The sequence below is a fragment of the Triplophysa rosa genome, linkage group LG15, assembly GCF_024868665.1.
Source record: "Triplophysa rosa linkage group LG15, Trosa_1v2, whole genome shotgun sequence".
Taxonomy (NCBI): domain Eukaryota; kingdom Metazoa; phylum Chordata; class Actinopteri; order Cypriniformes; family Nemacheilidae; genus Triplophysa; species Triplophysa rosa.
The window spans coordinates 18,700,407-18,713,163 of record NC_079904.1 but is presented as its reverse complement, the minus strand read 5'-3'; the positions used below and the strand labels follow the sequence as shown (position 1 = coordinate 18,713,163).

At 38.9% G+C, this 12,757-nt stretch overlaps 1 protein-coding gene across 3 annotated transcripts in view; it reads left to right on the top strand.

The window, feature by feature from the left end:
• The window catches only part of ches1 (checkpoint suppressor 1), a 63,826-nt gene extending 52,312 nt beyond the window's left edge, over window positions 1–11,514 (top strand). For all 3 annotated transcript variants that reach the window (XM_057353061.1, XM_057353060.1, XM_057353062.1), the window contains exons 4-6: window positions 5,090–5,148; window positions 7,314–7,422; window positions 8,075–11,514. In XM_057353061.1, coding sequence (XP_057209044.1) covers window positions 5,090–5,148; window positions 7,314–7,422; window positions 8,075–8,576 — 670 coding nt within the window. In that variant the 3' untranslated portion in view covers window positions 8,577–11,514. The remainder of the gene's footprint in view (window positions 1–5,089; window positions 5,149–7,313; window positions 7,423–8,074) is intronic.
• Window positions 11,515–12,757: the final 1,243 nt, after the last annotated feature.

Genomic DNA, 12,757 nt, shown 5'->3' with positions numbered 1-12,757 from the left:
AAGGTGAATGAATGATGCACGCCGTCTCCCTTTTATACCCGGATGTCCGGGGCGGAGTCCGGCATGCAAATTTCATTTGCCAATTTTCATTGGCCTTTTCTAAGCAGTCGGAAGCGAATGGTTCTCAGGGACGAACCCCATCTGTCGGTTCGACACAACGTCTCGTTCCCTCCATCAGGGAACCGAGGTTACAAACGTAACCGAGACGATTTCTCTCGCTTTCTGACGTAGGTAGTCGTTCTTATTACAATATTACCGCCCCCTTTTCTGAACATGTCCACCCATGGCGCTGCCCCCATTTTTGTTTTCGCAAGCGACATATGTGAATTAGTTCCGACACCATGGCAAAAGTAAGCAAAGCATGCTTAGTGTTCTCTTGTTGGCTGCACAGAGCAGCACAGAACACTGTTCCCAGCCTGACAGGAGAGCAATGGATTTATTTTGTTTTCAATGGAAATCCACCAGACTGGACGAGGCAAAGCTGCAAATAAAGACATTGTAAGTACCGTTATTTTTTAAGTAAGACCTCAGGGACCTGTGGCAATTTAAAAGTAGGTAAAACGTCATTGTGAAACGTTAGTCCGTTCACGCAAAGAAAAGCAATGTGTATGGCTTGTAAACACGCAACAGGATTGTCCTGTGTAACGTTACTTTCACTTAGAGAAAACGTGACGCGTTTGTCTTGAATATCTTCACTATAGAAAGCAGTGTGTATGGTCTGTAAACACGCGATGGGTCTGTCATGGGAACTTTCACTTATAGAAAGCAGTGTGTTTGGTTTTCTAAATACACAACTGGTTTGTCATCCTTTCGCATATGGATAACGTGATGCGTTTGTTAGGAGTCCGTTCACTTATAGACATACCTGTCAACACTCCTGTTTGAAATGATGTTCTATTAACAAAGTTCGGGAGAAGCCAGAGCATATAATCAAACTCGGCTGGTTCGCTGTCAGCAATCACAACATCTACCATATTAGCTCTAGTGAGCATTCTCATAAATAGACCAGAAATCTTACCTGCGTAATCTCTACAAGTAATTCAACATCCCTCCACCTCCCCGGCTCCTCTCCCCTAACTCGCTTTCTACAGCAGGACCCCTGGGGGTGAGCTCTGGGACCGTTCAGGCCGTTTCCGAGCTCGGTGCACTCGCTCCTATCAGGGGGAGAGTGTTCCGGGTTCAGAAGGAACCGGCGAGCTCGGAGCCTGCTCCCTGGACAGCACGCCAAATACGCATACCTTACCTACCCCTGCTATCATTAATATCTGCATAGGCGAACTCGTGAATCTCCCGTTTTTCACACCCATCTTCCGCCACCCTCCCGTTTTGGGAGCCACAGAAGTGTTTGAGACCGGACCAAGGGGACCTGAACACCTTCACGAATGGCCCCGTGGGAAACAGGTATGCTTATAGAAAAGAATGTGTTTGGTGTTCAAAGACAAGACACAGTGTTTCTCATTCGCTTCATGTAACCCTTCTTCCGTGGGTACATTCACTTATAGAAAGCAGTGTTATGGTTTGTAAATACGCGACCAGTTTGTCATGTGTAATTTCGCATGTAGAAAACATGACGCCTTTGTTTGGAGTCTCTTCGCTTTTAGAAAACAATGTGTTTGGTGTTTAAAGACGGAAACAGCGTTTCGCTGTCCCAGTCCCTCCTAATTATGTGACCCTTCTTTTGTCGATGGAAGCACAGGCTCACAGCCCTGGCTGAGTTTTCTGCTGAATTGGGTGGAAACTAGCAGCTCATTTGCACTTAAAGAGACACACACCAAAACAGCGCATTTCTCCTCACATGCAAAATTGGGCAATTAGGGCATGGTGTAATAAAAGATCTGCAGTGTATTTTGAGGTGAAACTTTACAGACACATTCTGTGGACCCCTAAGATTTATATTACATTTGTGTAAAAATAGAAAGAAACCTCTCCTTTAAGAAAACTAAATTAGAGGTATTTCGTACAGCATGGAAGGATAGTATTCAAAAATACAGGAAAGCCCTAAAAACTTCTAGATCCGCCTACTTTTCATCACTAATAGAAGAAAACCAGCACAACCCTAGGTTTTTATTTAACACAGTGGCTAAATTAACAAAAAATAAATCGTCAGTGACTTCTGATCCTGTATATCAGCATAACAGTGCTGAATTTATGAACTACTTCACAAATAAAATCCAAGATATTAGAGAAAAAATTATAACAATGCAATCAGAAGTGAAACCCGCTGAACAAACTAACTACAGCACCCTTAAGGAGAAAATGCAATTATTTTATACCATAGATCACGATGAGCTGTCTAAAATCATTAGATCATCTAAATCAACAACATGCATGCTAGACCCTATACCTACAAATCTACTGAAAGAGATGCTCCCAGAAATTATAGATCCTCTTCTTAGTATTATTAACTCATCTCTGACATTAGGACATGTGCCTAAAGCATATAAGGTGGCTGTTATAAGGCCCCTTGTCAAAAAACCCCAACTCGACCCTAGAGAACTAGGGAACTACAGGCCTATATCGAATCTACCTTTCATATCTAAAGTTCTGGAAAAAGTAGTTTCAACTCAATTATGCTCCTTCCTCCAAAGGAATGACATCAATGAAGAATTCCAGTCTGGATTTAGAGCATGTCACAGTACAGAGACTGCTTTGAGCAGAGTTACAAATGATCTGCTATTGGCGTCTGACCGAGGTTGTATCTCGTTATTGGTGCTGCTAGACCTTAGTGCTGCATTCGACACCATTGACCACAGCACACTCCTACATAGACTCGAAAATTACGTCGGCATTAAAGGAATAGCTTTGAAATGGTTTAAATCTTATTTATCCGACCGTTTTCAATTTGTAGCAATAAACAATGAGGTGTCACGCAAATCGCAAGTCCAGTACGGTGTACCACAGGGCTCAGTCTTAGGGCCTCTGCTCTTCGCATTATACATGCTACCTCTAGGAGATATAATAAAGTGACACGGAGTTAGCTTTCACTGTTGTGCTAATGATACTCAACTTTATATTTCCTCGAAGCCTCATGAAACAGCAGTTCCATCGAATAATGGATTGCATAGTCGATCTGGATGAGTAACAACTTTTTATTACTGAACTCGGACAAAACAGAAGTGTTACTTATTGGACCGAAAACTGCTATATGTAACAACCAAGAATACTGCTTAACTATTGATGGATGTTCCATAAAACCCTCATCATCAGCAAAGAATCTTGGCGTTCTATTTGATAGTAATCTGTCATTTGAGAGCCACGTCGCCAACACCTGTAAAATTGCATTTTTCCATCTTAAGAATATATCTAAACTACGTCATATGCTGTCAATGTCAGATGCAGAGAAGTTAATTCATGCATTCATGACATCAAGACTAGATTACTGTAATGCACTGTTAGGTGGTTGCCCTGCAGGCTTATTACAAAAACTCCAACTGGTCCAAAACACGGCAGCTCGAGTTCTTACACGTACAAAAAAGTATGAACATATTAGCCTGGTTCTGTCAACCTTGCTCTGGTTACCTATAAAGCATCGCGTTAACTTTAAAATCTTGCTTATTACCTATAAAGCCCTACATGGTTTAGCTCCTCAGTACTTGAGTGAACTCCTCTTGTATTACAGTCCTTCACGTGCATTACGCTCTCAGGCGTCCTGTCAGTTGGTAATACCTAGAATTTCAAAATCAAGTGCAGGTGGTAGATCCTTTTACAATTTAGCGCCTAAACTTTGGAATAGTCTCCCTGCACTGTCCGGGAGGCAGACACACTCTGTCAGTTTAAATCTAGTCTAAAGATGCATCTTTGTAATCTTGCATGCACTACACTTCCATAATATAAATCCTCTGAGGGTTTAGGCTGCATTAGTTAGATCAACCGGAACCAAAAACACAACTGATGTACTTGTTGCATCAAAGAGTGCGGAACAGTACTCTACTCTCAGCCAGTCTTGTATCATTGTTCCAAGGTTACCACAGTGAGCAGGATGCAGTTCATGGCCAAGAGCTGAGATGATAGAGCTGGATAAAGAAGGACGCGGTCACTTGACACCACTTCACCACAAAATTTCAAATGCTATTAGATTATTAATGATAATCTTAAAACTATGATTTACCTTATTAGTACGTTTATTTATTTTTATTTAGCCTTGTTGTGCAAGCTCTGTTGAGCTTGTGCAGAAGAGGCAGCAGCTTTTGGAAGAGGGGAACTGGAATCCCCTGGTTGGGCCTGGGTTCTCCTGAGGTTTTTTTTCTCGATTAGAGTTTTGGGTTCACTGTTTGCATACTGTTTTTTTGCACTATTGCCTGGCCGAGGTTTGCTGCTTTAGAATTAGAATTTTAAAGTTTTACTTCATTAATATTGCATATAAGAATATATAATCTGTTATATTTGACCTGTGCTTCTCTCTCCTTTATCTTAAATGTATGCTCTCACTGTGCGTGAATGTCTGTGTGCGTGCGTGCGTGTCTGTGCGTATGTTTACGTGTGTGTGTGTGTGTTGTCAAAAGGACAATAATATGTTTCTCTCCACACATAACCAAAAGTCTTTGCCATGGCTCTGCTACAGGACCAAGAAAGACATGACTAAATGAAGCAGAGCCATGACAATTACTTAATGTACAGTATATACATTGTAAAAGGGACACTTTAAAATAAAGTCTTTAAAATAAAGTCTACCCACATCTCTACTTCTTTAGCCCTCATACTATATCCTTAAGCACTGTATGAGGGATAAAGAAGTAGTCTACCACCTAAGGGAAGAGATAATGGACTCTGTTATTGTAAATGGAAGCCATTTGAATCCATTGCTTTGGACTGTAATGAGTGATCGTGGAAATAATATGGTTTCTAAACCTCGCTTGAATGACTGTATTAGTTCGATCAGACTCCAGTACCTGCAGTCTGCATTCCACAACATCAGATTCTCATTCTTCTCATTCCCTCATCAGAGTTCACTCCACCTTTATCAATGTTTGACTAAAGTGTGTAATGCGTTTTTAAAGTGTTTTAAATGTAATTGAATTACTGTTTTCCAGCAGTGTATCACTTTTGAATTCCCTCTCTCTGTCTCGTTTTCTCTGGTTTTATTCCACAGTCCTCGACTCTGGCCAGGAAGTCCACTCTTCAGAAAAAATGGAGGTGTGTTCTTACAAGGTAAAGACTATACATTTTTCTTTAGTGACACAGACTTAAAGATCTCATTGTTATTGTTTGCAGGTGGTATTAGATGGAGGACCATTCTTAATCTAGAGATAATTTTTAAAAGTGCAGCACCATTATTGCAAAAATGAATATTTTGATCAATTTGTTAAAGGTGTTTCTTTCTGTAAAAGTGGATTCTCAAAAAAATTTAACTACACCACTAATGCAATGTACGTTTCTTAAAAGGGATTAAATTTCTTAAAGGGATTGAATTGTTCATATGGCCACAAACCCCCTCATACAGACCTCTCCCTGGTATCTGCATGTGATCCATAAATCATTTTCTCTTCTTTTTCTAAGAGACCCTTGATTTTGATAAGAACACAACTCTTTATATCTCAAATACCTGCCTTTGAACCTACAGATTAACTTTGTATCATTATTATTTTTGCCACCGATTCTCTCATTTCCCACAACTGCTTCATCTTTCATTGCCTCTGTTTCACTCCCTGTTGGTGTCCCAGCAGTTTAAATGTCCATTCGATTCCAATCAGGGTGCTTCCTTTCCACTCCACAGTGAACAGCTAAATGGAAGGAAATGGATACATTATCTGTCTGTAGTGGCTCCTCTCTTCTTCTCGTCTGCTCTTGATAATGGAATAATGGAGGCAGAGCTGCCTGTGAAAAGTGTCTGAACAAGGCTATTGGCTTTTGAGTGATGTGAATGTCTTGATGGCTGTATACATAGAAGAAAAGAGCTCAGTGTGCTTGTGTAAGTGTCGTGTGCTCAACTGGACAGTCTTGGCTCAAGGCCAATTTGCTTAAACTTGCAACTAGCCAATGGCAGTGTGCTTACAGTTTGTGAGTGACTGGACAGTTGTGAAGACTGTGGCTGTGTCCGAAATAGCCCCCTATACCCTAATATAGTGCATTATTTGAGGGTACATCCATTTTTAGTGGTGTCCAAATTCATATTAGTGAACTGTAGGGAATAGTGAATGAGGGTATAGTGGGCGATTTCGGACAAAGCCTGTCTCTCTGCCCCTTTTTTGTGTCTTTAAGCCACAATACAACCCAATACAAATCACCACCCCTTGTTTACTCATTACCTCTTGTTGTTCCAATCCTATATGACTGTTTGGGTGTTTCTTGAAGAGTCTTTTATGTTCATATGAAGCATTTGTTCTGTTATGTTCTCCCAAATATTAGATAGATTTTACTTCAAGTTTTATATTGAGTTTCAAATGATCACTTTTTTTGAAGTTTTATGTTTTGCATGTAGCTATGTTTTACCCTGCTGTCCATAGATAGAACCACCAGTAGAGAGCCAAAAGTGCAGAGATGCTGTGTGAGCACAACAAATACTAGGTTAAGACTGTATTGGCATTCTTTGTGTTCCGTGGCTTGTAAAATGGGGAACACATATGATACAAACCTGTCTACATATGAAGAGTTTGGTTCAAAAATGAGAACTCAGTTTTTAAAACTTTTTTCTTTAAATAATGTTTTTTATTGTGCATTCCAATAAATATCAATTAAACTGCAGTTGGTTTGTTTTGATTTAAGTCATAACTAAAAAAAATACAGCTAACTAACACAATAAAAACATAACATAATTGTAACAAGAGTTCAAGGGAAATAGGAAGGAAGAGGCTGGAATCAGGGTAGAGCTGACGACTACAAAGTTTATTCCTTAATACTATACACAAGCGCTGTACGCGCATAAATCAAAAACTCCCACTTCCGTGGATGAAACAGTCTTTACTGGCTCCGAGCCTTTCGCTTCAGTTCCCAGCTCGCTCGTCCAGAGTTCCGCGTATCCAGCCGTCAGCTCCGGTCTCTCTCCCCGACTGTCTCTGCCTTGCTGGCTTTTAAGCCTCTCCACGCCAGTTACTGGAATAAGGCACAGGTGTTCATTATTTGTGCGAGCGCCACTCACTCACCGCTCGTCTCCTCACTCTCTCTCCTGCTGCAGTCTTCGCTGAACCACGCCCCCCTTGCCACAATAATAAAAAACGTGATCTCATTTTGGAACCAAACTCTTCATTATCCAGCTATACAAAAAGAAGGTCCTATGTACATCTGAAGAAAGGTTGAGTGCATGGTGCTGTATAATGTTTGGCACAATTCATGTATAACAACCTTGAGTTGTAACAGAGGATTTTTTTGTTCGCCAGTTCCACAGAGAGTGATACAGCATGGCTCACGAATGGCCACTCAAGGGCTCTTTCCAGTTATCAGACCCCTTCCCTTGAGTCCTGTGAGCAGGAGGACAACAGCTGTGAGGTTAGTACCTAGTACACTCTTACAAGACTCATTCACAGAGCCTGCAAATGGATAACATTTAACAGCTTGTGTAATGTTGTTTTTTACCAATCGTTTAAAAAAAGCAATTTGCTAAAAATATCTTTTTAAGTGTTGCTTCAAGTTTTAAAAATGTTTAGATATTTTTATTGGAAAACATATTTAAATGGATACTTCACCCAAAAATGAAAATTCTGTCATCATTTACTCCAAACCTGTATACATTTCTTTGTTTTGCTGAAGACACAGGAAGATATTTGGAAGGATGTCAGATCTTATGCCCCATTGACTCCCACAGTATTTATTTTCCCTATATGGAAGTAAATGGGGAATAAGATCTGACATTCTTGCAAATATCTTCCTGTGTGTTCAGCCAAACAAAGAAATGTATACAGGTTTGGAACAATCTGAGGGTGAGTAAAATATGACAGAATTTTCATTTTTGGGTGAAGTATCCCTTTAAGCAATGAAATAGCATGGTACTGCCAACAATAATTCCTTTCCATGGAGAAATAAATAAAATTAAGACACTCTGTTCCTCTAAAATTTGCTTTGGATTAAAGCATCTTTCACTTGCATAAATAAAATATATTTCATGTAATTTAATTATTTTATTTGCCTCTCTCTGTATCAGATCTGCCCTGGGCGACTTTCTGACACGGGGTAAAAATGGTCTGCACAGTGACTCGCCTCCTCCCAGCGATGATCAACAGGAGGATCACACATACAGCAGCTCGCAGTCCCTGAGTACAAAGAGGGACATTTCTTCCCCCCTCTCCTCCTGCTCCACTCAGGGATCCCTCTCTGCCTACAGCCACGGTCAGGAGGTGATGGTCACTGAGGTCAAGGAGGAACAAAAAGACTTTCCGCTGGACACTAAACCACCTCCTTCCCACCTCCTACTCCAGCGCAGAAGACTGCTGTGGACCAAAGGTCACGTACGGACCCCAGACGACACACTTCCCCTGAAGAAGAGGCGGGCGGAAAAGCTTCTGGGAAATGAGCAAGAAGATGAGGAGATGAAGGAGGCTGCAGGGTCTTTGCTTCACCTGGCCGGCGTGCATGCCAGTGTGAATAAAAACGGTCAGCGTGCATGTAAAAATCAGAAGGAGCTGAAAGAGGAAGTGAAAGATTAGTGATGAATGAAAGTATGGTTAATGCAGATCTAAATACTTCTGTTCCAGGATATCAGGTGAATCTAGTCAGTTGTTGCAATATCAATAAAATCACTGTCGTCCTGTTTTAAATTTTATTTCTGGGTGAAAGATTCTCATGTCCATTGTTGTTTTGTGTGCGTGTGTGCGTGTGTGCGTGTGTGTGTGTGCGTGTGCGTGTGGGTGTGTGTGTGTGTGTGTGTGTGTGTGTGTGTGTGTGTGCCTGTGTGTGATTGTGTGAAGATGGAAAAAAGCCATAGTAAAGTTTTGGTCATTTGAGTGCAAAAATGTTTTTTTATTTCATCAAGTCTACCGAACAATTTAAAAAATTTAAAAAAGAGGTGCACGCAGCAATTATTTTCCCTCTAGAAAAGCTTTACCCCTGAAAAAAATTATAGTACTTTTGAAAAATTACATAATATTTGTAATTAAATGAGTGAGTGATTTATTTTATTTTACATGACTCATGGGGGATGGCAGGTTGATCACAAAATTATTCCCGCTCTAATCCCTTTATCTCAATAACCTCTCTATTATAGCTCATGGAATTATGACGAATTATGATGGCTGACCATGAGTATTACACTTCTAAAATAGAACTGTTAACCGAAAAGAATTGTTTTTACACAATGTGCAATTGTATTGTTTGCATCGACACTAGTAAGTGTCATTCCAAGACCATTTGCATATGGCAACAAAAAAATACTGAGTGCACCTTTGGTTATGTTGTAGCAATCCTTCTAGTTGTAAGTTTGAAAGTTAAACAGAGATTTTGTATGCTGCTCTCAAGTGTGCCAAAGATGATACCCGTTGATGACAGTGCAGCTAATCCATGCACACTTAGGAAGACCAATAATAGTTTTAAAAAGTGGAAATGCCAATCTATATAAAAAATATCCAAAAGGCAAATATATTATATTTATTAAGCAGCAAATGTTTCTGAGGAAAAATGGCCTGTGGAAACATGAAGGTCAAATGCAATATACCACTTCTGGATTTTGATGTTCAAAACATTAATGATGCTGGGTCCTGTTTGAAGCACACTAAAACTGATCTGTGTTTTTTAAGCAATGCCTATTGTGTTCTATCAAGTTTTGCCAAAATGTTTTTGTAATTAATTTGTATTTTTGATTTGCTTCATTTTTTTATTCTTCATCACAATTCAAGCAATTTGTCCTGTCAGGATAACACTGTAAAAAGCTACTCCCTTTTTACGGAAGGCAGATTTTGCCTTATGTTTTTTTTTCAGTTATATTGCATGGGTGCTTGTACATATAAGAAAGAAGTATTTTCTTTTTTTAATGAAAGATCATGTAAGATAGATATTTAGCATGAGGCATGGCTTATTTTCTTACGAGAAAACAGAGAGACAGCCTAGCAGGCATCTCTTAAAGCATTGGCTTCTTTCTTCATTCTTTTTTAATTCGTATCTCTTATATGGCAGACAACTCTTCCAGAGGAAGAGTCTAAACCTGTTAACAAAGAGATCTGCCTTGTATTGGATAAGGTGAAACTGATTTTGCCTATTTGGTGGTCCTCGGTTTTGGTGGTCCTTTTCAATTCATTGCTGTAAGTGTTCTGATGTTGTTAATACTCAGTGTTAAATGATCCACCACTCTGTACACCCTTTAAGGTTGTGCCTGCCTTTAGTTCATGTGCTTGGATGTCTGTTATGTTCTTTTGTAACTGTTAAATACTCTGTTAACGTTTTTTCATTGTGAAACCTGCATCATTGATATCATAAATTGTACTGAAATAGTTTGACAAGGAATTAGAGTTGGCTGTAGTGGGTGAATTGGGATAATCCTTGTTGCACTGCTTTGCGATAGAGAGGAATGTCAAACTTCGAGTCTATTTCAAATGATTTACAGTTTGCGACTCAGTGGTTCAACAGTTAAAAAATTATGCCTGTGCTGGGATGTTCCCTTTATCTCAGTTAAAGTACCCCTCTCCGCATCACCTCTCACAAACTTTATCTGTGAAACTGAATGCATGGTCGTCCCATGGCATTGTTGGCTGCTTGGGTCCTCACTTGCCATCACCGTAACTTTGTTATGCAGCATCTATCATGTTTACACTCCACTTCTGTTTAACACACAGTGTATGAAACGTTTCTGAATGTTATGTGTTCACCATGGGAGAGGAGCACATATCAGTCCTTTGAAATACTTTGATCTCCTTCAGTATTTCAGCACTTTTTTAATAGTAAAATAGCCCTATAAGTCTTCAGCAGGGGTATAGTGGGGTATTTTTGGAGTGGTGGAGTAGGTGCTGGTTAGCTGTGTGAGTAGCGAAAAACAAGTGCTTTGAGATAAAAACACGCAGCATGAAAGAACATGATTCGTCCCTGCTGTATTTGATTTAGGCAAAATGCTGCTACAGTTTTGCTTTAAATTCATGCCTGTCCCATAAAATTACCTTTGTTTTGGTGTACCAAAAACACTATTTTAAACTGACTCATACAAATCCATATAAAATAAAAGGGGGAGAAAATATGCATGACCTATTTATTGGGAAACTCTCACTGCCTCTGGAATTATATGTAAAATAATATAAGGATTTTGTCAAAGTTGTTGATGTTTGTTTTGCCAAATATGTTTTTTGTCCTTGTACTTTAAGTCACTAGTGATCTGGTATATACAGCACAATGGAGTCATGATGAATATGTATTTGACCAGGTCTATTTTCAATACAGTCAATGCCAATGCTGTATGAGTATAAAGCTGTCTATTTCCTTGGTGTGCAATTGTATTGCCAAAGAACAATATCAAACTATTTCATCAATACATGTAAATAACCACACTGTCTCTGTGACAAGAGTGTCACGACATGTTACTTTTCCACATATTTCTCCTGAAACTTAAAATAATGTTTATGTAATGTATTGTCTTCCAGTTGCAATAATAAAAATATCAGAGTTTTAAAATTAGAAGTTGTGTTATTGAGTCATTAAGTTGTTTTCATGGAGTGTGACACATTTACATACGAGAGTTCTACAGTCCACTTAAGTAACAGGCTTGCGGTTTTCTGTTAAGACGTAACAATACAACAAGTAATATCACACCATATTAAATACCATATTGTTTACAATTTAGAGAATATATAATAAAACATTTATACTGTATTTGATTTGGTTAAGCCTTCAGCCTTCATTGATTTATTACAGGCTTAAAGGGTTCACCCCAAAATGAATAATTTTCATAATTTACTCACCCTCACGTCATTCCGAACCTGAATGATTTTCTTTCTTCTGCAGAACACAAGAATTTATTTTCAAGAACGTTGATAATCAAACAACACGGCCACCATTGACTTCGATATGGATAGAAAACCACAAAAAAGAGTCAAATACAGGCTTTGATCTACATGATGGTAAATAAATGATAACAGGATTTTTATGTTTCAGTGAATTATCTCTTTAAGATAAATTGAGTTTGGGTGTGGCTAATGGCATTCAGGTTGCAAGAAACTGGAGCTCTATTCATAATTAAAGGCAACATAGGCTTCATCAGGATTCACCAGCTCCCTGATTTCACTCTGTAGTATTGGAGCCAGCTCTGTTGCTATGCAACTCCTGGAGTCATAAACAAGCAATCTGTACTTGTACTCTTTTCATAAGGACTCTAATAAAATGTATCAAGTATTTTAATAACTTTACTACTTTTACACATCAAGAGGGTATTTTCCGTTCCTGAAGGATGAGAAAAAATATTTGTGCAAAAAATGTTTTAGTTTAGATGAAATGTCATGAGATAAAGACTATGAAATCAATTTTAATATTTGAGACCTAAAGTTTAGAGAAAAGGAAAAATGTGTGTTTATATCCTCATACCACAGGGTGAATGTGTCTGCTTTCTGTCTCTCTCTCTCTTTTGAACATAACTTTCTAGTAAGAAAGTAAATGTTCTCATTCCCCTATTTCAACTTTTTTTAATTGTTAACCTTAAAAACGTTGACACCATTTGTCATTCATAATAATTTAATAGCATTAAAAAAATCATTGTTTAAAACAAATGCATAAGAATGTGTAACATTAATCTTAGAAATGTACCTAACGGTGGTTGGTAATTGAATGGTATGCGTTGCCCTCGTGTGGTGAAAAAAATAACTACATTGGGGCTTCTAATACAAAAGGCAACCATTATCTCATGCAAGAAGCGCAT